This window comes from Microtus oregoni, unplaced genomic scaffold (genome assembly GCF_018167655.1).
Source record: "Microtus oregoni isolate MIOR12 unplaced genomic scaffold, Mior012 000003F_ref0000135, whole genome shotgun sequence".
Taxonomy (NCBI): Eukaryota; Metazoa; Chordata; class Mammalia; order Rodentia; family Cricetidae; genus Microtus; species Microtus oregoni.
Window position 1 is genome coordinate 8,628,673 of NW_024543062.1, and position 25,680 is coordinate 8,654,352.

The 25,680-nt window shown below is 42.6% G+C and overlaps 1 protein-coding gene across 1 annotated transcript; it reads right to left on the reverse strand.

Annotated features, from left to right (window-relative positions):
• Window positions 1–16,083: 16,083 nt before the first annotated feature.
• Window positions 16,084–16,718, reverse strand: LOC121446310 (superoxide dismutase [Cu-Zn]). The gene has a single exon (XM_041648846.1). It carries the CDS (start codon window positions 16,630–16,632, stop codon window positions 16,168–16,170), a length of 465 nt encoding a protein of 154 aa, XP_041504780.1. The 5' UTR covers window positions 16,633–16,718; the 3' UTR covers window positions 16,084–16,167.
• Window positions 16,719–25,680: the final 8,962 nt, after the last annotated feature.

Here is a 25,680-nt window from a genome sequence, read left to right on the forward strand (position 1 = left end):
TTCTTTAGAACTGAAACAATGGATGAGGTCATTAGTGTGACAGTTTAGCTGGACTTAAAAGAGAAGAACTGAGTTTCTCTTTTTGTTACTGTGATTAGAGATAATTTCATATAGGCGAGACTGGTCTGAAACTCACTATATAGCTGAGAATGACCTTGGACTCCTCCTGATTCTCCTGCCTCTACTAACTGCTAAAATTACAGGACTGTGCCACCACAGTCTGATTAGTGTAGTACTGGGGATGGGACCCTGGACCTTTTGTGTGCTAGTGTATACAAACTAGACGAGCACTGTACCAACTGAGCCACAGTCCCAGCCTGCTGTAGATGTGTTTGTATGTTTGAATTATATGTTTGTGTTCATGTATCTATTGGTGTATTCACATGAACGCAGATGCCTGTGAAATCTGAAGAGGATGTCACATCCTCTAAAGTTGGAGTTATAGGCAGTTGTAAGCCTTCTGGTGTAGGGCAGGGACCTGAACTCTGGTCCTCTGCATGAGCAATATGTGCTTTTATAGACTGAGCCAGATATCCAGTCCTCCTTTTTGTTTTTGGAGATAGGATTTCCTTGTGTAACTCAGGTTGACCTGGAACTCAACAATTCTCCCGTTTCAGCCTCAAGAGTAGTAGGATTAATTTGGGCAGTGGTAAACTAGGCATGGACACACAACCTTAGTCCTAGCATGCAGGAGGCAGAAGCAGGCAGATCTCTGAGATCAAGGCCAGCTTGGTCTATAGAGTGAGTTCCAGGACAGCCAGAGTTACATAATGTGAAACCTTGTCTCCAAAAACAAAAACAAGAAAAACAAACAAATAAAGGAGTACTAGAATCACAGGGGTACACCATTATGCCTGGCTGTAGGCTATATTTGTGGTGCTGAGGTTTTTCAGTTCACTAACTACCAGAATTCAAAATTTGAAGATGCCGAAACCTGAAAAAAGCAGAACTTGACATTGCTGTCAGGCAGTGTCAGCTTGTGATTGAGTATGTGCAGGACAGAGTGTCCCCTCAAGTACACAAGATAACCTTCCAGTCTGCTCTGCTATTACTTAAGACAATTAATGGGAACAAAATTGCCTGCCTTAAACACCTGTTCAGCCAGGTTCAGAGCCCTGCTCTCCTGAGAGAAGTTAAACAAGGAAGAAGAAGGAAGCAGCTGCTGAGCGGGCTCCTGCAGTAAATCTGCCCTTTGATGCCCCTCTGTCTACAAAAGTGGCTTCAGAGGAGGGGCCATGAAAGGCTCATTCATCCATGCGCTCATACCATCTCTGAAGCACTGCTGTCTGCTTGGCAGATGCTACCAGTCAGTTCCTTTGTGGGTATGACTTTTTGACCCCATCCTCTGGGTCTTTAGAGAACTTGGGAACTAAGCTGAGAGTCAGGGATCTCTCCTTTTTGGCTCTTGTCACATTCAGTAGAGACATAGACATCTGTTTTCCCAGACCTGTGGGTATGTGGATCTGTGTGGCTGCATGTGTATGTACCACTGTTCTCTCTCTCCCTTCCTCTCTTTCTTTGCCTTCCTTTCTCCCTCCCCTCTTCTCTGTTTCTCCCTGTGTGTGTTTTGTGTGCATTGACCTAGCTTTGCCAAGTAGGATAGGCTAGCAGGCCACCAAGCTTCTAGAGGTCTGCTTGTTTCCTCCACCTATCTTGTCATGACTGGGATTATAAGTATGCACCACCATGCCTGGATTTTAATGTGAGTTCTGGGCATTAAACTTGAGTCTTATGTAGCACTTTACTTCTAGACTGTTTCCCGGGTGCTTTCCTAGACTCTCTGTAGAACTTTGATCTGACATGCTCAGCTTGGAACCAGTCTTGGGAATCCTAGCTAGGACATTGGATTGCCTTCCATTTTCTGTGGCTGCTGTGTTCCCTGAACAGCCCCAGCTCTTGAGTGTTCATCCTTTAGTCATCAGTGACAGTGTTGGAATCTCACATGACAGTGGCATATTCCCACTCCTATTAGCATCACAGCCTGCTTAGTTCTTGTCATGTTCCTCTGGCCCTGTTCTTCCATAAGTGTGGCCTGACCAGTTACTCACATATTGATTATTTTCATGTGTGAGAGAGTACAGAGTCATGTGCAGAGGTCAAAGGACAACTTTTGGGGCTTGTAACTCTCCTTCCACGGCCTGGCTAACGAGTGTGGCTGCTGAGATTAAAGGTGTGTACAACCACTGCCTGGCCTGTATGACTGACTAGTGTGGCTACTTTGCACTGGTCTTCAAAACCCAAATAATATATACCACTATATTTCTCCTTTTTGTCTAAATTAAAAGGTTATATCTAATATAAGAAAAACTATACAGTAAGTACAGTAACTATATACAATAAATACAAACAATAAATACATTAATGTCTAGTCCATTTGCATTTGACAAATTCAGAGAAAATATTCCATTATCTGTCCTTTCTTGGTGAGTCCAAAGTCTTGTACCTAATTTACTTTCTACCATAACCTGCTTTCTGCTTCTGGTAAACAAGGAAAACTATAACTATCTAATCTTCAACACCCTCAGAGACCCAAGAAGGAAATAATATTAACTAAGTAAGTAGTAAGTGTAAGTAAGCGACTTCCAAAAAATGTGAGAAATGACAGAAACAGTCACACATAGTCCTCTGCAACATTGGGACATCCATCTTCAGCCTACAGGCCTAGCATATCGGACAGACTTTTCTGTAAAGCAGAATATCTTGAAGGGCTGTCCCTTCTTGTCTTGACAATGTCTGTCAGTCACTTTCTTTTGTTCCTGCTTGTCCAATTAGGACATCATACTGTCAGTAGTCGAGGCAAGGGCATTTTCTTGCCCAATGGCTTACTTTTGCCACAAAGTAAACTCCATTGTGGAGTTTTCTTCTATGCCCATTATGTTCTCTGAAGTAGATTGGTGCAGCTAGGAGCACATATGTCTCATTGTCATTTAAAAAACAAGAATCTATGTTATTAAAACATCTTAAAGGCCATATTCTGTAGATCTCTGAAGTGCTTGAAGATGACCTGTCTATCTAAAATATATCTTTGATTGACCCTAAAAACATCCCTAATGTGACTACAAGTTTGATTATAATAAGTGATTAACTGCTAACCTGTATTCTTATCCTCAATGTTAGTAATAATAATTTTCAAGGACTAGAAATTTGCATTACATTGTTAAATGAGTTGTATAGGTACAATACCTTGAACAAGAGTAGAAATGTATGTACAGTATGTTCTAACAAAATTAATCTCAAATTTGTATCAATATACAAAATTTGCATTACAGTATACAAAAATCCAATCCAATATAAAACTAGTAGTTGATTTTTAAAAGTAGATTCAATAATCTACCTTTTTATCTTATATCTATATCCTTCCTTTTTTCTTTCCAGAGTAGAATCAATAATCTACCATTTTATCCTGTCATATCTGTGTCCTTTTTTTCAGAGTAGATTCAATAATCTACCCTTTTATCCTGTCATCTATATCCCCCTTTTTTTCTTTTCAAAACAAGAAATCTGAATCTAATCTCCCTTGTTCAACTTTTCTCCTGACCATAACCAATAACAACTTATAACCAGACTTTCTAAACAATGACAAATATCCATAACCCATTGAACAACCAAAACCATCCAACCTCACCTCTTGGGAATATGGGCATCGTATTCTTAAATTTGCTTTCTGCTGTCTGGGGACAACAGTATCTTTAGGGAACCCTAAGGAAAATTTTGTATTAATTGTCAAGTCCTGGGAGAGCTAGCTAGCTGTACCATTTGTTTGTTGTCCAGTCTCTGTAATTGGAAAGTGCAGGGCTCATCTCAGGTCCTGGCTAGGGTAGGATGTTAGGATGGATCCTCTCAGTTAGCCACCTTGAAATTGTTCTGAGCAGTTTGTAGTTCAAAGGCTGATATTAAGGTGGTGTTTTTCAGCTTAACAGTGTTATCATAGTCCTGGAGGAGTCATTGTGGGCCCATTCTCCTTTTGGAGACTGCAAAGGTCGCTGTTAGGCATGCTCATGGTTCACTGCAGAAAACTAATAGAGACTCAAACCAGAAATCATGTGCAGAAAGGTAGAGGAAACCATTTTCTAGAATTAAATAGTACTCTATATGACCACTGATATTGTGACAAAAAGTTTTAAATATATATATTAATCTTAAACTTTGAAATGCTGTTTAAAGAGTTAATGTAAAATCAAAGGATTGTGCCGGGTGGTGGTGACGCACGCCTTTAATCCCAGCACTCGGGAGGCAGAGGCAGGCCGATCTCTGTGAGTTCAAGACCAGCCTGGTCTACAGAGCTAGTTCCAGGACAGGCTCCAAAGCCACAGAGAAACCCTGTCTCGAAAAACAAAAACAAAAAAAAAAATCAAAGGATTGTGAGATTAGTAACAATAAAATAGTCCTTAAATTTTTGTTTTTCTTCTGTCATATCAGTTGACTCTTCTGACATGAGACAGAGATTTTGGATTTCACTTTAAAATAAGCATGCTTGGGTTGAGAGGAGGAGAGAGCCACACTCCACCTTCAAAGCCAGTTTAATCTTTAACTGGACTGGGACTACAAAAGACCATTTGCATTATATGTCTGTAGAATGTAGCAAAAACAAACATTTGGGAAGATTTATAAAATTTTATCCTATTGTAAATGTGATACACCAATAGGTCATTTTACTCTTGTGACTTTTTTCTAGATGATTTGTCCTTTTTCTTCAGATGGTCTCATTTGTCTGGTGGTCTTCAGATTCCTTAGCTGAATGGATACCTTTATTCTCTTGAAAAGACAGAAACAAAACCCTTCCCCAACCCTAATTTTGGGGAGATTTTCTTTTGGCAAGTTACATCTGATCAAATGAAAAGCATTTGTTAGTTTTATAGGTTAGTTCAGATTAAATGGCCATGCTGTTTGATGAACTATAATCTCTTCTAATTAAAAAGTGTCTCTTGTTCAAATCGAATCTTTGTCAATTTTGATGGAATCCATAGCTTTTCTTCTGTGAAAACAAAGAAAGCAAAACTCCTTCCCCAGTGTAATACATGTCCTGGTTTCCATTCTGAGGTCAGTATATCTTTAAAGTATATCCGCTGATTTAATTCTATAGTTTTCTACTATCCAATGTCTTTTTACAACTGTTATTTCTTTCTCTTTAGCATTTAGAAAAGTCAAAGCTAATAAAGCATTATGCAATCTATTTCTGGGGGTATTTATCATCCATATCTGTTTATTTAAAATACCCTTTAGAGTTTGATTTGATCTTTCTATAACAGATATGGAATACATCATCTGGCAGATTTCATTCCTTAGAGTACCCTTTAGGTTACTTCCTGCAGGTAGTGGTGTTTGGTTGTATAAAGAATAAGTAGCACATTTCCTTATAATTTCCTTAGCTTGTTGTCATGTGCTAAGTCTTTTTTTTTTTAACCTTTGCCATTGACATGATGTTTTCTATAAAATCTGAGGCCATCAGCACATTTCCAATCAATAATTGATCGATTTCTGCATTACCTTGTGCTAGAGGACCTGGCAGACCTGTAGGGGATCATATGTGTGTTATGTATATGGGATGATTACTATTCCTGATTGATCTTGTAACTGAATAAATAATTAAGCCAATTCTGGTATAAATTCAGTGGTTTCAATATGCAAAACAACTCTCTGCATATTGTAAATCAGTAACTATGTTGAGAAGTTCTTTAAAATCCATTAGTACCATGAGAATAGAATATAATTCTGACTTTTGAACAGAATTATAAGGGCTTTTTCCACTTAAATTTTCTGGTTTGTAACCTGCCTTTCCTTATTTGCATCAGGATAGAATGTTGGGTTTCCAGTTATTGGTGTATCCCATACAATGTGAGGAAGGATCCAGTTTAGTTCTCTTTATAAGTTGAATTCTCTTACTTTTGGGATAGTTGTTGTTAATCTCTCCCCGCAAAAATACTACAAGCTCTTTGCCAGGGTTCACTTTTTTCCCATTTTTTAATCAATTTCATCATTATTAAAAGATACTATAATTTCTGCTGGGTCTATTCCTACTAATTGACAAAGTCTCAACTTTCCTTTTAGAATTAACTTAGGGATCTTTTCCACATACATATTTAATTTTTTAACCTGGTTTACCTGGTAAAAAGATTCATTCTAAGATAATATCTTCCCTCTGCATTAAAATTCCTGTAGGGGAATATTTGGAGGGTAATATGACCAAAATGCAGTTGAGATTTGGATCCACATGATCCATCCATCTGTGCCTTCTGTAATTTCTCTTCAATCAAAGTCAGTTCTCTCTCAGCTTCAGCCGATAATTCCCTGGGACTATTTAAGTCCTTGTCACTTATCTAAGGTTTTGTTTAAATTAATCAGATCAGCAGGACCTATCCCAATAGTGCACTGTAGATAAGAAATGTCTCCTACCAATCCTTGTAAGTCATTAAGAGTCTGCAATCAATCTTTCCTAATTTGTACCTTTTGGGGTCTAATTTTTTTATAAACCTATTTTATAATCTAAATAATAGAATTTTCTAGGGAGCAATTTGTAATTCTCAACAAGGGAAAATTTTCTTTAATTCTTCAAACATTCTTCCTAAAGTATCTACATTTGAATAAGTAAAATGCCATCTATTTAATTGTGAAATAGAGATTCAGAAAATTGCTTAGATATCATTTCCAATCTCTGATTTCACAAAATATTGGCACAGGGAGGGGCTATTTAATGTTCCCTGTGGGATAATCTTCCATTAACATCTCTTAGCATGCTGAGTATTATTATAAGTAGGCACTGTGAAGGCAAATTTTTCTTTTTCTTGTAAAGGAATAATGAAGAAATAGTCTTTTAAATCAATAACTATAAGAAACTTTCCTTTAGGCAATAGGGACGGCAAAGGCATTCCAAACTGTAGAGAGCCTATGGGCTGAATCACCTTATTAACAGCTCTTAGAGCTATTACCATTCTTCATTTTCGAGATTTCTTTTTCACAACAAATATAGGAGAATTCCAAGGGCTGGTTGATTCTTCAATATGCTGAGCATTTAGTTGCTCCTGTACCAACTGTTCTAAATCCTGCAGTTTCTCTGTTGTTAAAGGCTATTGTGCAACCCACACAGGTCTGTCTATCAACCATTTGATAGGTAGGGCTGTTGGTGCCTTTGGAAGATCAGCAGCTGTTGTGCCCTGTTCTTGTACAACCTGAATGGTCAGTGACTGTTCTTTATAAAACTTTGTAATATTTTTCCTGGAAACATATGTTAATTTATGGTTTGTTTCTAAGATTGGGGGAATGTTAGTCTGAGTATTCCATTACTGTAATGATTATAATTCCATTCCAATCATGTCCCCACAAATCCATTGCTGTATTATCCAATAAGGTTTTATATTCCTCTCTCTCCTTCTGTCCCTATACATTCCATCCATCTCATGCTCTGCTTTACCTGAGATAAAGTTCCAGTCCCTAAAAATTGAACGTTTGCCAATTTGGATGCCAAGATTCTGATGAAATTATTGTTATATCCACACCAGTATCTACTAGACCTTCAATGACATCATTTATTCATATTTTTAATTTTGTTCTTTATTTATAGAAGTTTGCCAAAATACTTGCTTTATGGTTTCTTCTGAATTTTTTGTTCTCTCTTTTATAACTGTTCTATTATCCAGAGCAGTATGGTTTCTTACAATAGACATTAGTTTCTTTAATTGCTCTGGGAAGGAGTTTCCTCTACAATGGCAGGAAATGGCTGAACCAAATTTGGCATCGGAAGAGGCCCCTCACAGAGTTTCTCCCAACAGCAAAGGACTACCTTGAATATCCCTGTTGACCTACATTCATTAGTCCAATGTCTGCTTGCCACACCTTCTGCATATCTAGAAGGGAGGGGCATTATGAATGGATTATTTTTAGAAAAAACCTTATATCTGGAACGTCTTGTTGACAATCCCTTTTAAGGTGATCTTGTTTGCCACAGTTATAACACTTGACATTTCAATTTTTCCTTAAACCTGTGGAAATCACCTCTCCTATTCATACACCATCATGGTCATGAGATTCATTATTAATTGTATCTTGAATCCCCTTCTCCAAAGGTGCTGACCTTGTCTTTAAAGGCCTAATTATCCTTTTGCATAGAGAATTTATATTTTCAAAAGCCAGAGATTTAATTATTATTTGTCTAGCATCTGAATTTGGTATCTATCATTCTATTTACTGCTGATGTCAATCTTTATTAGAAATCAGTGAATGTTTCTTTTGGACCCTGTATGACTTTAGTAAATTATACAACCTTCTTCCCTACTTCATCAGTTCTGTCCCAAGCATTCAAAGCAGCTGCTCAGCATAAAGCCAGGATGTGGCCATCATGTAAAGATTGCCTTCCTATAGTAGCACAATTTCCTTTTCCAAGAATTTGATCTTGGGCGATTTCCCTACCTCTGGCTTTACTCCATTATTCAATAGTCTTAGCCTCTTCTCTGAACCAGATACTCCATTGTAATTGTGGACCAGGCTCTAAAACAGCTTTAACCAATTCTATTAAGTTAGTGATAATTCTATCACAAACTGACAGAGTTTTTAACATTTGCTTCACAAAAGGTGAGTGCAAGCCATATGAGACTATTGCTTTCCTGAATCTCCTTAAATTTAACATTGGCACAGGAGTCCAATCAGCTCTTACTCTATCATTTGACAATTCCTATATGGTTACTGGATAGGGTTGGTTGTTTGAAAACCTTAAGCTGTTCCTCTCTATTCTTAAAATGCAACATTGAAATTGGTTCTCCATTAAATTCCTCTGTCTGGATTTGAGTGTCTCTGTGACCTGTTTTATTAGATTTTTCTAATAAGAATTCCCAATTGTCTTTCCAAATCTGCTACTGCTGAAGATGTGAGGCTTTTTGCTGCTGCATAATACAGTAAAGGCCTGGCTTAATTTCAAGACAATTTCTAATAGCACTCAGATTAACCAATTTTTAGTGATAAAACAAAAATGATAATCTGATAACACAATTGACATTACGTAAATCCCATCTAAATTGGTTATCCTCTCATTTAATCCTTCTAATTTCAAACTTTCAAGCATATTTTCATTCAGAGACCCAAATCCCTCCATTGTAATGGTTCTCATTTTTTAATGTGGGAAAAATTCTTTTAAATAATTCCTCCCTTTAAGAATTCCCAATTGTCTTTCCAAATCTGCTACTGCTGAAGATGTGAGGCTTTTTGCTGCTGCGTAATACAGTAAAGGCCTGACTTAATTTCAAGACAGCTACTTAATTTGGCAGTAACCCAAGAAAAGGGCTCAGGGAGAGCCCTGCTAGGAGAGAAGGAAAACCTAGCTGGTAGGGCAGTGACCTCAATCATGTATAGTTCCGGCCTATGCCAGTGCCTGTAAAGCAATAGACTAACAGCTTTTTCTTACCCTGCACCCGCCAAGCAGGTCCAGTTATTCCAGAGTCCTAAAGAGGCACTATCTGAAAGAATATGGGTGTGAGAGAGAAATGGAGATCAAGCAAAATTCTTGTAAAGGTCTCAGTTTATTAGCGTAATGGCAGCGGCTTATATAGCCCTTGAATGAGGAATTTGGGTTGGGGTGGGGGTTTTGCCGGGGTAGCAAAAGTCAGCACACCTGGTCAAACAGCTCTCAAGGTGATTGGGATGTGGGGGCTCCCTGCAAACATTCTTAGGACAGTGGTCCCTGCTATCAAGATAGTTGGGATGTGAGGCAGGTTCTGTTAGCAAACAGCTCTCAAGGTAGTGGGGCTTTCTGCAAACATCCTTAGGACAATGGTCCCTGCTATCATCTTTAGGACAAGGGTCCCTGACATATTAGGACAATGGTCCCTTCTATCATCTTTGGGACAAGGGTCCCTGACATTACCCCAAATGTTGAGCACCAATTGTAGCACAAATAATAAAAACCCAGAGACAGATACTGGGGTTCAACCTGAAGATCAGAAAAGCAAAACAGTCAGCCACTGGCTCTTACCTCTACCTCAGACTGAAAATGGGTGATCCTGCCTTTACAAATCCTCAGATTGAGACTGAGAATGAGCCATGTCTCCTCCTGTCTTATATTCTTCTCTAGTAGTAGGATTAAAGGTGTGCACCACCACTACCCTGACTCTGTGATTAACTAGTGTGGCTCCTGGGATTAAAGGTGTATGCAACCACTGCCTGGCCTCTATGGCTGACTAGTGTGGCTGTTTTGCACTAATCTTCAGGCAAGCTTTTTTTAAAACACAAATAATATACCACTATAACTTCCTTCCTGGAAACTTTAGATTTTCTAACAGTCTGTACAGATGGTTGGTTCTATAAACTGAGGCCCAGCTGGCATCACGGCATCTTTTATCCCCTGGGCCAAATCCACTATTTCCTGAATCCCTTTTCTCGTTTGTTTGTCTAGTACCTTGGGCAACTTGAAACAGGATGTTATCTGTTCACCTTCCTGTAATTGGTCCTACAAGAGATGACCCTTTGTCTCGGGAGTCCTTCTGAGCAGTTCATTCAGTCCCAAGGGAAAAGACTCCGCTGTGACTCACTCTGTGTTATCCTTCGTCAGCATGACCCTGTGTAAGCCAATAACATCCTCCAGTCCAAAGGCCTGGAGGTGGGATGGGTATATCCAAACTGCACATAGGAATTTGGGGATGAAGTGGAGTAAAGGAAGAGGTTATTGTATGGTGGACACAGTTGGTCATTCATACAATATTCATTCTGCCTCACAACTAGGACAGGACATGAAGTGAATAATTAGCCAAAGGAAGACCCTACTCACTGGCTGCAGAATAACTGGGAAGGTGGTAACATGGTACCATTCTGCACATTCCCAGGATTTCTAATCCTTTTTGTTGACCCAATTTTTGCTAGCTCAACTGTACCTCCATTCTAACCTACTTTTCCTTGCAACTAATGAAATCAGAAAAAGGGCAAAGAAAATGACTTCCCAGCAGCACCTCGCAAACAAGCTTTGGGTGCTTAAAAGTGCAGTTGGTCAGAGACAATACCAGGAAGCCAACACACTCATGTTTCCTCACACCTTGCAATACAGGCAAACAGGAATATGGGAGAACCACTTGGACACTGACGTCACTGAAGGAATGACACACTTCAGACCTCTGCAAATAGTAAATGTAAAACAAGACACCCAACAGACAATCTACTCTCACTATGCCCCTCCTGTGTACTCACACAGTAATTCCCCCAGCTGACTGACTAGTTCCTTTGGGTTACTTAGCAAGGCCATATCTTCACTCTGACCCTGCATCGGCCCCTTCCTTCCTTCCTTCCTTCCTCCCTCCCTCCCTCCCTCCCTCCTTCCCTCCTTCCTTCCTTCCTTCCTTCCTTCCTTCCTTCCTCTCATGCTGGGATGTCCTCACACCTGCCTAGCATGCTCTCCACTACTGAGCTACACCACTCCAGTCACATGGCTTTTTCTTCTTTAATTCTGTAGTTTCATATGGCATGGCTCACATATAACTATTATTTTAAGTAAAGAAATATTTCTGAGCCAAGCGGTGGTGGCACACGCTCTTAATCCTAGCACTCGGGAGGCAGAGGCAGGTGGATCTCTATGTCTGCTTTCCCATGACTTTGGGTGCTGGGGATCAACTTCCTATCTTTATGCTTGCACAGCATGTGCTTTATTGACTGAGCCATCTCTCTGGCCTAGACATACATATTATTTTTTCATATTTATTTGTGTGTGTGAGGATATGTGGCTGTCATGGCATGTGTGTGGAAGTCAGCTCTCTCTTTGACTGTGTGGGTTTGGGGGATAGAACTCAGGTCATAAGGCATGGTGGCAAGTGCCTTTACCCACTGAACCATATTGCCCCCCCACTCAGTGTGGATGTTTTGCCTTAATGTATGTCTGTACCATGTGCATACAGTATCCTCAGAAGCCAGAAGAGGGGGTCGGATCCTCTGGGATTGGAGTTATACACAGTTGTGACCTGCCCTGTTATATCTGCTTTATACAAATTGCCTACCAGTGCCCTTTGCCCTCCTAGGGTTGTTTTGTTTGTTGATATCTGAAATAGTTTCTGTGTGAACTACCTCAGCTAAATACCAATTAAGAAAGGTCAGATAATTTCTCCTACTTTAAGTGTGGTTCCAGGGACTGAGGCTGTGCTGATGGTTAGGAGAGAGCAGAGGTCTGTGGTTGTGGCAGGAGTAAGAATAAAGGTCTCTGCCACAGCTCTTCCTGGATCCAGGCATCATTCCATGTCTGCAGACCTCCATGCTGTCTGGAGACCCACATAACTTACCCAGCATTGGTATGGGAAAGCGATGAACATTTCTGTTTCACAGGCTGGGTAAGGATGGAACTCCCAGATCCAGACCCTTCCCTTGTGGGGGTCTTGGTGTGAGCACTGTGACTGTTTTTGTTGGGCTTAACGTAAGTTGGAATTAGGCCATGGTGGCCCCTCTTAAATGTGAAGGAATTTCTCTTCTCTGCTTTCCATTTTTTTAAGCTATATTATATATATACAGTGTTCTGTCTGTATGTATGCCAGCAGGCCAGAAGAGGGTACCAGATCTCATTACAGATGTTTGTGAGCCACCATGTGGTTGCTGGGAATTGAACTCAGGACTTCTGGAAGAGCAGCCAGTGCTCCTAACCACTGAGCCATCTCTCCAGCCCTCTTTCCATTTTTACAGGAAGCCAAAGCCTTTGGGCCATAGAATTAAGAGGATTGAGTCAGGGGCTGATAAGGTGACTTAGTGGGTAAAGACGCTTGCACATCAATCCTAATGACCTGAGTTCAGTCCCCAGATGGCACATGGTGGAAGGAGAGAACTGACACCCATAGGTTGTCCTCTAACTAACACATGTACAGTGACACACATGCCTACACACACTCCATATATAAACAAAAACAGTTTTTTTAAGGATTGAGCTATGTGGCCTGCTGGTCCTGATAAAGAGAGTATCTTGTCTGTATATACACACGAGATAGGGGTCACTATCAAGTGTCGTTCTCGAACATGTCCCTTCACCTTCTTTGAATAAGATCTTACTGAACTTGAAATTTGCCAATTCAGTTAGGCTGGCTACTCAGCAAGCCTCAGGGATCTTTCTGGCTTCACATCTCCAGCACTGAGATCATAGCACACTTTGCCCTCTATGAATGGATTAGCATTTTGCTGTTCTGTTTGGTGGGGGGGGGTGTTGTTTTGTTGTTGTTTGTTTGTGTTTTTTTCCAAGACAGGCCTTACTATGTAACCCTGGCTAGCCTGGAACTCACAGAGATCCTTCTGAGTGCTGGGATTAAGGTGTATACCACCATGCCCAGTCCTGTGCCTGGCTTTGACGTGAAGACTGGGTACTTTGAGCTATCTCTACAACTCCAGGGAAAAGAATATCTTAATGGGATTTTTGAAAAGCACATTTCCTGGGAAGTCCCAGGAGGCCTCTGTGGAAATGTGCAGGCTGTGGAGAAGGCATTGGAAGCTAAGATGGACCTGTAGAAACTGGCTCCAGTAGTCTTGGGAATGTGTTGTTTCAGAACAGTGTCCCAGTGCCCAGGCTCCAGGCCCATTGCCAAGAAAGCCCTGAGGTGATTAGCATTGTTTGTTGCTTATAGTGTGTGATCAAATCTATCTTGGAAATCTGTTTGATCCTCTATCCTCTCTTCCTCTCTTTCCTGAAGAGATAAAGTGGAAGCCCTCAAACCCAGCTTGCAGTCTATGAAGATGATCTGTGCATCCAATTAGACACTGGCATCCCAGACAGATACCTTGTTTAAATGTGCTTTTGAAACTTAATATGAGATTCATTCTTCTAACTTCCTCTCTCCACGTTGTGTTTTTTTTGATGACTGTGGAGTCTCATTTCCCCAGGGTGTCAAGCTATCCTGTCCTCCTCCTGTTGCTGGGTGAGAGCTGTTCAGCTTAGACTGTTAAACACAGCTCTTGATCTTCTGGACCGCTGTGAGATGCCTTTCTGCCTGCTCAGGAGGTGCCACTGAAGTCACCCCTTTGTTGTTTGACTATAAATACCTCTGCTCAGGTAGCTCCTGTTTCATGATAACCCCTTCCTGGGAAGGCATTTCCCCTGTAGGGTGTCTTTGGCCCTTCACCTCCTCCACATCCTCTCTTGGCAGTGGTCATGGGCCAACAGCTTGCTTCCCGCTGAGATGTGCTTTAGTGGATTCCATGCTCTTTGTGGATGAGGGATCAATTAGGCTATTATTATCTTGGGAGCTAGTCAGGCTCCCTTTCTGATCTACAGAGTGAGCAAGCGCAGAGATGCCCTCCGTTCATTCCAGGGTCAAGAAATGAAAAGCAGATTGTCAATTGCAGTGCTCTGGCTGTGAGGTTAGCCAAGTTATTTTAGCCCTTCTAGGCTTCAGTGGGATTGACTTGTATGTGTGTCATTAGGTTGTACTTCATTGAGGTCTTCATATGTTTGCTTACCCTGCTTTTATTAGCTCAGGTTGGCTTCATACTTGTTTAGCCAGGAATGACCTTGAACTCCTGATCCTCCTGCTCCCATCTCCCAAATTCTGAGATTACAGGTATGCCTGGCTCCTGTAGTGCTGAGGATGGAACCCAGGGCTTTATGCATGCTAGGCAAACAGTCAACTGAGCAACACCCTCAGCTTCGCCTGTTTTTAATATCTTGGATTTGTTTGTAATTGCATATGCCCTGCCATTGAACACATGTGATCCAGAACACCTGGTTGGATTAAAAAAAAAAAAAACATCCAGGAAAACAAAAGACTGGGCCCAAGCAAAGAGAATCACTATCTTGCCATCTGAGTGGGATGATGATAAGCCCCTTCCCATTCCCAGAGTTTGCCTGCTACTCTGTGGCCGTGTGCATGCCCATTTGACTTCAGGTTACAGTATATTGATTTTTCTCAAAGGGGGGCAGGTGGCAATGAGATAGCTTAGCCAGTAAAGCCACTTGCCACCAAGCCTAATGACCTGACTTTGATCCCTAGGAGGAACCTACATGGTGGAAGGAGAGAACCAACTCTGGTTCTTTGACCTCATGTAGTATGTATATATCATACACATTCAACAAAGAAATAAATATGATAAAGTCATTTAAAATATTTGGCAGTAGGGGCTGGAATGATAACTCGGTGGTTAAAAGCACTTGTCCTTGTAGAAGTTCTGGGTTCAATTCACAGCACCCACATGGTATCTCACAACTATCTGTAATGCCAGTTCAAAGGAATCTAACACCCTCTTCTGGTGTCTTGTCTGTACAGTGTGCAGACATATGTGCAGAAAAAACATTCACATATAGAATAAATCCTTTTTTTAAAAAAAATGGCTGTACTGAAGATAGAACTCAGGGCCTTCCATATGCTAAGCAAGTGCTTTACCACTGAGCTACATGATATCCCCGAGTTTGACTTCTTTGTGTATGTGCGTGTTGGGTATTTTGCTGTTGTTTTGAAAAAAGGTCCTGGGTAGTCCTAGGTTGACCTTAAACTTACTGTATAGCTGAGGATGACCTCAAGTTTCCGGGAGCTCCAATTGCGCTTCTGATACTTCTGTCTCTACTTCCCGAGTGCTAGCATTACAGGAGTACACCATTAAACCAGTTTATGTGGTGCTGGAGTTGGAACCTGCATGCTAGACCAGTATTCTACCTACTGAGCACATCCAAGCCCTGATTTTGTTGTTGTTTGTTTGTCCTTTGAGACGGGGTTCTCTGTGTAGTCCTGCATATGCTGGAACTCTGTAGACCAGGTTGTCCTTGAGCTCAGAGATCCTCCTGCCTCTACCTTCTGGGTGCATCCTCAGCTCCAACCCCTGATTTTGATCTTTGTTGCTTTCCTTAACCCCAGAGCTGCCATGGACTCAGGAAGAAGATGAGGTAAACTGGAAGTGAGCCTAAGGGTTTCAGACCAGATAGATAGATGATAGATAGATAGATAGATAGATAGATAGATAGATTGATAGATGTGGCAGAAAGCTGGGAGCAGAAGGGTGCTCGATACAGCAGGTGGCTGTGCGTGCACAGAGTAGAAGGGAGGTATCAGCCCTGCTGCGGTGACAGCACTCAATAGTTGTGGTCAGTGTTGCAGCCTGAACAGGAGATGCTGGTGTCCTAACACTGGCACTCATCTCTTTTTTTTTTTTTTTTTTAATTTTACAGTTTAATGTTCTGGGTTTTTTCTACAGTTTAGCAGGACAGTAGATGAGTTTGAGACTCAGCCACAAAGGGAATGTTTACTGGGCAATCCCAATCACACCACAGGCCAAACGGCTTCCGGCATTTCCAGTCTTTGTACTTTCATCATTTCCACCTTTGCCCAAGTCATCTTCTTTCTCGTGGACCACCATTGTTCGACCAATGACGGAATGGTCTCCTGAGAGTGAGATCACACGATCTTCAATGGACACATTGGCCACACCATCCTTTCCAGCAGTCACATTGCCCAGGTCTCCCACATGTCTCTCTTGATCCGCTGGTCCGCCATGTTTCTTGGAGTGAGGATTAAAATGAGGTCCAGCACTGGTACAGCCTTGTGTATTATCTCCAAACTGATGAACGTGGAACCCATGTTGGCCTTCAGTCAATCCTGTAATTTGTCCTGACACCAAAACTGGTTCACCACTTGCCTTCTGCTCGAAGTGGATGGTGCCCTTCACAGGGCCGTCGCCCTTCAGCACACACACGGCCTTCATCGCCATGCTTCGCTAGGAGAAGCGCGGCGACCTCGGGACCCGAAGAGGGCAGGAAAGCCGGACGACAGAGAAAGACGCGGCAGGAAAGGCCGGCGCAAAAATGGCACTCATCTCTTTGGGGGAATTCTTGTGACTATGTGAATGGAAGAAGTTCCATGTAGGCTTCCAGCCACTCCTGCTAGCCCCGGCCTCCACACCACCACGACTCTGAACTCCTGGTATTCCTCTAGCTTCAGACACAAACAGGATAGCCTCTTGATATCTCTGTCTGAGCAGTCAGCCTCTCTCCTGCCCTCCCTGCTCCTTTCTGCTCCTCTATGCTCCTGTACACCTGCCTTTTCTTTTTCTCTGATATATCTCCCTCTGCAATGAGAAGGATTGCAGTATAGAAAGTGTAGACATGGCACTGTAAAGAAACTTTCCCCTATTAGGGGGAAGGTTTTTATTGTACATAAGAGAAAGAAAATATCCAGAGGCAGCTGGAGTCCAGAGCAGAGAGAAAAAGAAGTAGACTAGACATGGCCAGGGCTATCTGAAAGAAGAGAGACTATCAGGGGCAGGGGGAGAAACCTTGCCATTATAAAAAGAACAAAAGGGTATCTGGGAGGAGGGAAGCCTGAGGAGGCTAGCATGGACTTTGAAATGTATAACAAGTACATGTGAGTAGGGACTAAGGGAACCTGGAGGCCAGCATGGACTTTGATGTGCAACTACAGGTATTTGTCAGTAGAGCCATATGTCACTTCTGCCAGAGGTAAGGGAAATGGCTCCTTTTGGCAGACCAAAGGAGTGCTTGGCAGTCCATCTTGGACTGCCTGAGATCTAACATCCCAGCCTTTTGTTGATAAGGAGCAATATAATGTAATCTGACTGCTTCAACGCCGGGAAGGTTGTCATGGACCCAGAAAGGCTGGAATGCAAGTTAAAAGTAGGGATGGGGAGGAGTGGAAATTTTGTCAGAAGCATCTGGTTCTCCAAAGAAGCCTGAAGATCAGGGAGCAGTCATTGGGCAGACTGATTCAGCTTTCAGCAAGTCCAGGGCTGGCCTGTGGCTGTCAAAGTGCAGGCTATTTTGGAGCAGTTTACAAGGGCTGTAGTTGGTTCCTGGATGGTGTCTATCAGCGGAGTGGAAATCTCCTGGGAAAATGTTGACCAAGATTTCTGTCCTGCCCAATCCCACAGCCGTTTATCCTCCAAAGAATCACACAGAGGTCTACATTAATTATAAACTGGTTGGCCTATTAGCTCAGGCTCCTTATAACTTATATTAGCCCATAATTCTTGTCTGTATTAGCCATGAAAGCATCAGCGAGGCATTCTCATCTTGCTTCTTCTGTGACTGGGTGATGACTGCAGACTGTGTCTTTCCTGTTCTCATCACCCCGCCTCTACTTCCTGCCTCGTTGCCCTGCCTCTACTTCCTGCCTGGCTACTGGCCAATGAACGTTTTGTTAAAAGTAATACAAGTGATAGGATAAAAGACCAATGTCCCACAGCAGGACAAGGTAAAATTACAGAGCCTAGGGGAAATCTTTATTGTGAGTGTACACTTGGAACTTGAACTGGTGCTTGGTAGCAGAAAGGAGTCCCAAAGCCATGGGGAAGGAAGGAGCCCACCCTCAGGATAGGCAGTGTATGTATGTGTGTGGGTGGGTGGAGGGGGTGCTTAAACTGTTGACTGACAGAAGTCCTTGTGTGACCTGTAACAGATAGATCCAAGTCTCAACTCACTGAAGCTTACATGATTTTTTAAATTTACAGTGATGAAAGTTTTAGCACAACCTATTGTTTTAGCACAACCTCTGTCTGTAGTGTGCCCTGAAAACCTCATTGTAGAAATCACAGTTAACAAGTGTCTGTACACATCTGGAATAGACCCATACCTTTGAGCCATAGCAAACATAAAGCAACAAAAATAAAGCCTAAAAGGTTATCTGTAATAAGACAGAAATGCCATGGCAGGAAAGATAACCAAGGTGAAGTAGGGACCCTAAAGTTGGTTTTCAGATAAAAGCATGAACACTTTCCTCTGTCCAGAGGCCTGAATATAAATAGATTGGACAGAGATGTTTTCAGAACAGTGAGAAGCATTCAAGTCTTATTCAGAAAACTACCAAAGGAAATTTAAAAATTTGAGCCTGTGACTATGGCAGTAGTAGCCATTGCTTTACCAAGGTTAGATTAACATCTCACCAGAACTCCTTTGATGAATGTGTTAAACTTTGAACTTTGAAATCTTAACACTATGTATCATCATTAAGTTTTATTTTTTAAACGTCTTTAGTAAGTTCTTTTAAATAAAGAAATGGTTAAAATCAAATTTTGTTAGTAACAGCAGTATGGTAGTTTGTGTTTGTCTTTCAGTGAAACCTGTCTGAGTTTGTCTTTAAATTTAAAGCAAGGTATGAAAGGTTTTTACATATGAAATGAATTGACCCAGCAGCCTAAGGTCAGCACCAACAGGTGCTTAGCTGTATAAAACTAAAGCCAGAGCAGTGCCATATCAGAGATGTGAAGATTTGAGTAGGCTCTGTATCAATTAAAATGATACTTTCCTGGACAGCCATCCTAGGATCCTTCATGGTGATCTCAGCGACTTTGTTGTGTGCAGAGGTCGTTAGTCTTCATCTGTCACAAGGCAGTATTAAATGTCTGGCTGCCACACAGCACAGCTTCAGCCTTCGACTGTCAGATCCAGAAGATCTGAGAAAGTTTTCTGTGGAGGAGGAACTTTGGGGAACTGACCTACCTTTCAGAGGCAGAGTGGGGCAGTAAACCCAACAATATCTACAGTTTAGGCAGGATTCTGCCAGTGGGTGAGGCATGGGGCAGTTCCTTGCCCAGTGGTCAGCATTACTACACTCAAAGCCAGTTCATTGCTGCCCATCTTCTTCAGAGAAAGCCTCAGCTGCTAGTACCAGAAGTTGATACTTCAATCAATCAGAGGAAAGCTCTTTCAGTAAGCCTTTTAGGTTTTTTGGGTTTTGGCTTTGTTTGGGTTTTTTGTTTGGTTTGGTTTTGCAAGACAGGTTTTCTCTGTATAGCCCTAGCTGTCCTGGAACTAACTCTGTAGAACTCAGAGAGCCACCTGCTTCTGCCTCCTGAGTGGCTTGGATTAAAGGCATGTACCACCACTGCCTCAGTATACCTGATTTTAAACATACTTTACTTTTTTTTTTGGTTTCTTGCTTTAGGCCTAACCTTGACACCATATACAAAAGGCTAAAGTGTGTGCCTGTAAATGAATTACATTTGTACTTAGTATGACTATGAGCGTAGTTATGAACACATTAAAAATATTATCATTTATAAGTTGACTGACCGTTAACTTTCATGCCTTAATTATCTGTAACAGTTTAAAAGAAGTAGCTTTTATAAGAATAGGATTTTACAGCTTTATCCCTGTTAAGTTTAAACCTTAAAAATTTGAATTTAGGATTTATTTGAAGATGTTTTTTGTTGTTGTTTTTTTTTTTTTTCGAGACAGGGTTTCTCTGTGGTTTTGGAGCCTGTCCTGGAACTAGCTCTTGTAGACCAGGCTGGTCTCGAACTCACAGAGATCCGCCTGCCTCTGCCTCCCAAGTGCTGGGATTAAAGGCGTGCGCCACCACCGCCCGGCCTTATTTGAAGATGTTTTAACATCAAAATAAAACTTTAAGCCCTAAATAAACCCCATAGAGAGTCTGGGAACCTTAATTTTTGGATCCCTTCATAGTGTACCTTTACAGAATCTTACAGTTTCTTGTACAACTCAGTTTATCTGAATAGCTAAAACTTAAAGTTAGCAAAGACAGAAGAGGCTAGACACGCATCTTCATTTCACATCAGTTTCTGCTAGCCTGAAGAGACCTTTACACTGTAGGAATTTACAAACCTAAATCATCAAGAATACGTTGTTAGTAAGCCCTAGGTTTTATAAATAAGAATTGGATTCAAGTTACATCCAAGTTACAGTATTCTGTAGCAAATCTATCAACTCTTTTTATTACATGATTTTTGTTATTGGAAACAGTTTTCTGTGTAACCCTGGCTGTCTTGGAACTCACTCTATAGACCAGGCTGGCCTCAAACTCACAGAGATTCACCTGCCTCTGCCTCCCGAGTGCTGGAATTAAAGCTATGCCTCCACACCCAGCTTGTTCCAAGATTTTTACATACCAACCACAGTTTCCCCTCCCTCTTCTCCTCCCATTCTCTCTCCCTTCTATCCATTATTGTAAGTTTTTTTTTTTTTTGGTTTTTTTCGAGACAGGGTTTCTCTGTGGCTTTGGAGCCTGTCCTGGAACTAGCTCTGTAGACCAGGCTGGTCTCGAACTCACAGAGATCCGCCTGCCTCTGCCTCCCGAGCGCTGGGATTAAAGGCATGCGCCACCATCACCCGGCTTATTATTGTAAGTTTTAAGCTAACTTTTTGTTACAGATTTTACAGATTATTTTTTAACCACACCCAATAAGTTTACAGATTTTGAGACTGAGAATTTATTTAAACCACAGTCTTACGGAATTTTATTTTTTGAGAGCAGAACGCAAAGATAGCATAGAGACAAAGAGATTTAGGGGATCATTTACTTGTGCAGTGGAAGAGGTTGTTACAATATTTGATAGTTTGAAAATTGAGTATGCCGTTTTCTGGTCAAGCCATTTGCAGTAAGACAGCAAAGGTTTAATGAAATCCCTGACTCTGAGGAAGAAAAGAGATTAGAGAAGACAGGTGAGGGGTCTAATTCTGAATGGGGAGAGCTGAGAAAGAGAGCAAGCAGAAAAGTCACCCTTGAGAAGCAGAACAAAGAGATGAGAGGGTTAGGGGTGCAGCAGAGGGAGTGTTCCGTAGAGGGGAGGGGTAAGTGTCTTAGCAGATAGGTGCCCTGAGTCACAGCAGAAGCCTACAGCAGAGATAGAGCCTTTCCATGGGATGGACACTCAGGAGAGCATGACAGACTCCAGGAGCCAGAGAAATGGAGAGGACTCTTATGAGTGGGTGAGGAGAGATGAATGGCTAGATAGGGGAAGAAAGCACTTGAAGAGGCGGACTCTAGAATTTAAAGTCAAATATGGTGGGTAGCAGAAGCCAGCAGAAACAAATGGTCTGTGTTTTAGAAGAGTCAAATCAGCAGCTTGATTCTATTAAGAGAGGGCAGACCCCTTGGAAAGGGTCCATTGTGCACTTCCCATGCTTTAGCACCAGACACACGTGAGGGAGCACAGTAAGAGCTGTTGACATGGCTGCCCCGTTGTTAAGGAGAAAGTTTTATTGTGCATAAGAGAAAAAGAGAGAAAATATCCAGAGGTGCCTGGAGGACTGTCTGTTTTTTGTTTTTGTTTCCTTTCCTTTTGTTTTGTTGGTTTTTCGAGACAGGGCTTTTCTGTCCTGGAGCTAGCTCTTGTAGACCGGATTAGTCTTGAACTCAGAAAGATCCACCTGCCTCTGCCTCCCTAGTGCTGGGATTAAAGGCGTGTGCCTGGCTCTGGAGGACTGTTTTACACGTCTTCATCTACTGGGAACTCCCCAGCCTAATATAGTAGTAGCTCAGAGCCAGGCACCTGACACCTTAAGCTTCATCCTTGCTCTCCTGCATGAGAACATAGCAATCTTCTCTAGAACATTCTCTTCTAATGTATAGACTCTTTTTTGTTGTTGTTGTTGTTTTTCGAGACAGGGTTTTTCTGTGGTTTTGGAGCCTGTCCTGGAACTAGCTCTTGTAGACCAGGCTGGTCTCGAACTCACAGAGATCCACCTGCCTCTGCCTCCCAAGTGCTGGGATTAAAGGCGTGTGCCACCACCGCCTGGCTCTAATGTATAGACTCTTCCTGGTGACTGAAAGGAGGGATGGGGAAGAGATAGACTGGAACCAGGAATCCGTGCCATTCACAAAAAGGAAAAGAGGGCCTGAGCATAGGAAGTGGTATAGTGAGAAGGGGTGGATAGCCAGACACCGAATTTCACCATTGCTGTTGGGCAGAGCCAGTTGAGGGAAGGAACAGAGGAGGATCCCAGACCCCAACTTTGCAGCTGGTCCCTCCCAGCTCAGGACTACTGTGTTTAGTTTGTAGCTTTAGAATTTGAGATACCGCAGCAGGATATGAAGGTAGAAGTGACCAGCAGAAAATTGGAGAAGAGTCAGAGAGGAAGCCAGATTGGAGAGAAAAGGAGGGCCAGAGCTCATGCAGGTGCAGTACTGGGGAGAACAGGGAGGAGCTGTTATCCAAACCAGGAAACTACCAGGATACACATAGTAGACAGAACCAGTCCTGAAAGTTGTCCTCTGACCTCCAGATGTACACTGTGACACATACATACCCACCCACATAATACACACCTACACAAAATAAGTAAATGTAGAAATGAAACTTTTATCAGAAAACCTGGGAAAGAGAGCTGGACTTTCATGGGCTCTTGCAGAGTGGGCCCCAGAACATTCAAAGGCTTCAGAAACAAGTCTAGATGCACCACCACCTCCACAGTGGGCATCAGCCTCCAGTGAGCTCTCACTAGGAACAGGGAGCAGCGTCTGCGGAGCTGGCAGACTTTCTACATCATAATGCAGCATTGCCAGCAGAGTTCATGATGAGAACCGCACTGAGTGACAATATTTAAAGTTCAGTGTTATAGGTAACTTCACAAGCCATATCCATAGCGATCTTCAATTAAATGCTGTAACTTGAGGTTGGACGTCCTTGAGGGAGGATTGAATTCAAATTTACTACAAAGGACCAAGGTGATAATGGCAGCATGATGGGAACAGAGGCCAGACTGCCTGGCGTGGAGAGACAATGCAGGATGCTTGAGCTGGCACTGCTGGGACCTTAACCTGGTGGCAAAGCACAGTCCAATGCCCCTCCCAGAGATGTTGACCCAGAGATCTAACGGCTTTGGGATTGTTGTTTCTGACCCCAGGGTAGGTCACCTTATGATTACAGCTATCTGGGTCCCAGCATTCGTTATCTTCCTCAAGATATAACCATGAGAACATCAAGATGGTAGCTAGCAACACAATTAGATGACGTGACCCTTGTTTTGGAATGTATGGTAGCTGGGCCCTAAGCTGCTGCTGTTGGGGGAAGTGTTGTAGGGCAGTGCTGTGAGAGGGACTAGGAAGTACTTGCTTGTGAGGTTGAACTGTTCCACCCAACTGAAAGGAAGAGACTGAGGTCTTGGCACCCCTTGCTGAGTCATAGCACCAAGGGAAGAGAGAGGGCTGACCCAGAGGGTCAGCAAGGTTTCAGGAACTTCAACAGGAAATGAGGTGCAGAAGTGACACTAGAGAACCCCAGACCATGCTGAGGAAGCAAGTAGAGGAGACCTGGCAAGGTAGGAGAGTCAGCTTCAGGACCATCTGGTCAGGGACACAGCTGCCCAGAGAGTCCAGAGCACAGCATCAGTGATGGGTTCCATCTCCTTCAGTGGGGAAGGTCTGGATCTCCACCGTGTGTGTGTGTGCGCGTGTGCGCATGTGCACACCTGCATGCATCCACACATGCATCTATCCATATTTGTCCGTCAGAGATTGAGATGCAGTATTTTTCTCAGTGACCCTTCACCTTATTTTTTGAGACAGTGTTTCTCAAGCTGGAGCTCACTGACTGACTAAACTGGCTGACTTTGAGCCCCAGGGATCTGCCTATTTCTGGACTCCAGTACTGAGGTCTCTCACCATGCCTAAATTTTTTAAATTTTTTTATTGATATTTATTGAGCTCTACATTTTTCTCTGCTCCCCTCCCTGCCTCTTCCCTCCTCCTTCAACCCTCCCACAAGGTCCCCATGTTCCCAATTTACTCAGGAGATTTTGTCTTTTTCTACTTCTACTTCCCATGTAGATTAGATCCATGCCTAAATTTTTTTTTTTTTTTTTGGTTTTTCGAGACAGGGTTTCTCTGTGGTTTTTGGAGCCTGTCCTGGCACTAGCTCTTGTAGACCAGGCTGGTCTCGAACTCACAGAGATCCGCCTGCCTCTGCCTCCCGAGTGCTGGGATTAAAGGCGTGCGCCACCACCGCCCGGCCCATGCCTAAATTTTTATGTGGTTGCTTGGGAGTCAAACTAAGATGTCAGAAGCTTAATGGCAGATGCTTTCCCACCCCACACCCTGTATCTCCATGAGGGCTTTGGAGTGAGAGCCATTGATTCATCTGTGGAGTTTGGTTTTTGAAACAGTGTCTTGCCATATAGTCCAGGTTGGCCATAAACTTGAGATCCTCCTGCCTTAGCCTGCATCCAGCATCACTCACATTCTCAAAAGACTGTGACCCCTAATAGTTCCAGAGGCTTCTCACTAGTGATGTTCACATCTGCCTGGCTGAGGACTGAGTGGCTGTTACAGAACCACAGGGAAGTCTTGGAGGCCCTACCTCCGTGGGAACTAAATGCCACTTCCCAGCCCTGATCCCCAGCTCTTTGTCCTGAGATTCCATGTGCTGAAAACATCCTGGATCTGCAACCTGCAGCTGGAGGTGACAGGATTACATGGCTTCTCCATCCTGTCTCTGTTACATGTTCACACTCTTCTTTGATTATTGCTCATTGTGTTGGGTGACAACTGTGGACACCGATGGTATCACCCCCAAGTTTCTATTTCATGCTAGCCTGTGTGCCTTTTCCTGAGGCCGTGGGAAACAGCCTACTTCGTATTCATAGCTTCAGCTGGAGTCTGCCCTTGGACCAGGCTGTGTCACTCCCATTGTCTTTATGGGTCTCTGGTGTCACTGTCCTTAGTTTCTTCTCTCACATTCACCTCTGTGCTGTGCACACTGAGTTTTCACAGTGAAACAGGAGAGCAGTTCTTTTCTGACTCCTTCTCAGGCTAAGATGTTCATTTTTATTTGTTCCTATTTGTAAATTCAACTCATTGAGCCACACAAAAGGCCTGGTGTCTACAGGGACCTTGCCACCTCCGTGCTCAGAGCACACTGAATCTCTGGCATCTGACACAGAGCAGTTTCCCTCCTCTTGGTGATCACTAGACCTTTCTCCATGCCTTCTACCCAAAAGTAAAGGGCTGGCATGGCTACGCAGTGCACCCACGAGGGTCTGACAATGGTTGGCTGCCTGTTGCACTC

Excerpts from the sequence above, each read along its gene's own strand:
- LOC121446310 (XM_041648846.1), bottom strand. The coding sequence starts at position 16,632 with ATGGCGATGAAGGCCGTGTGTGTGCTGAAGGGCGACGGCCCTGTGAAG.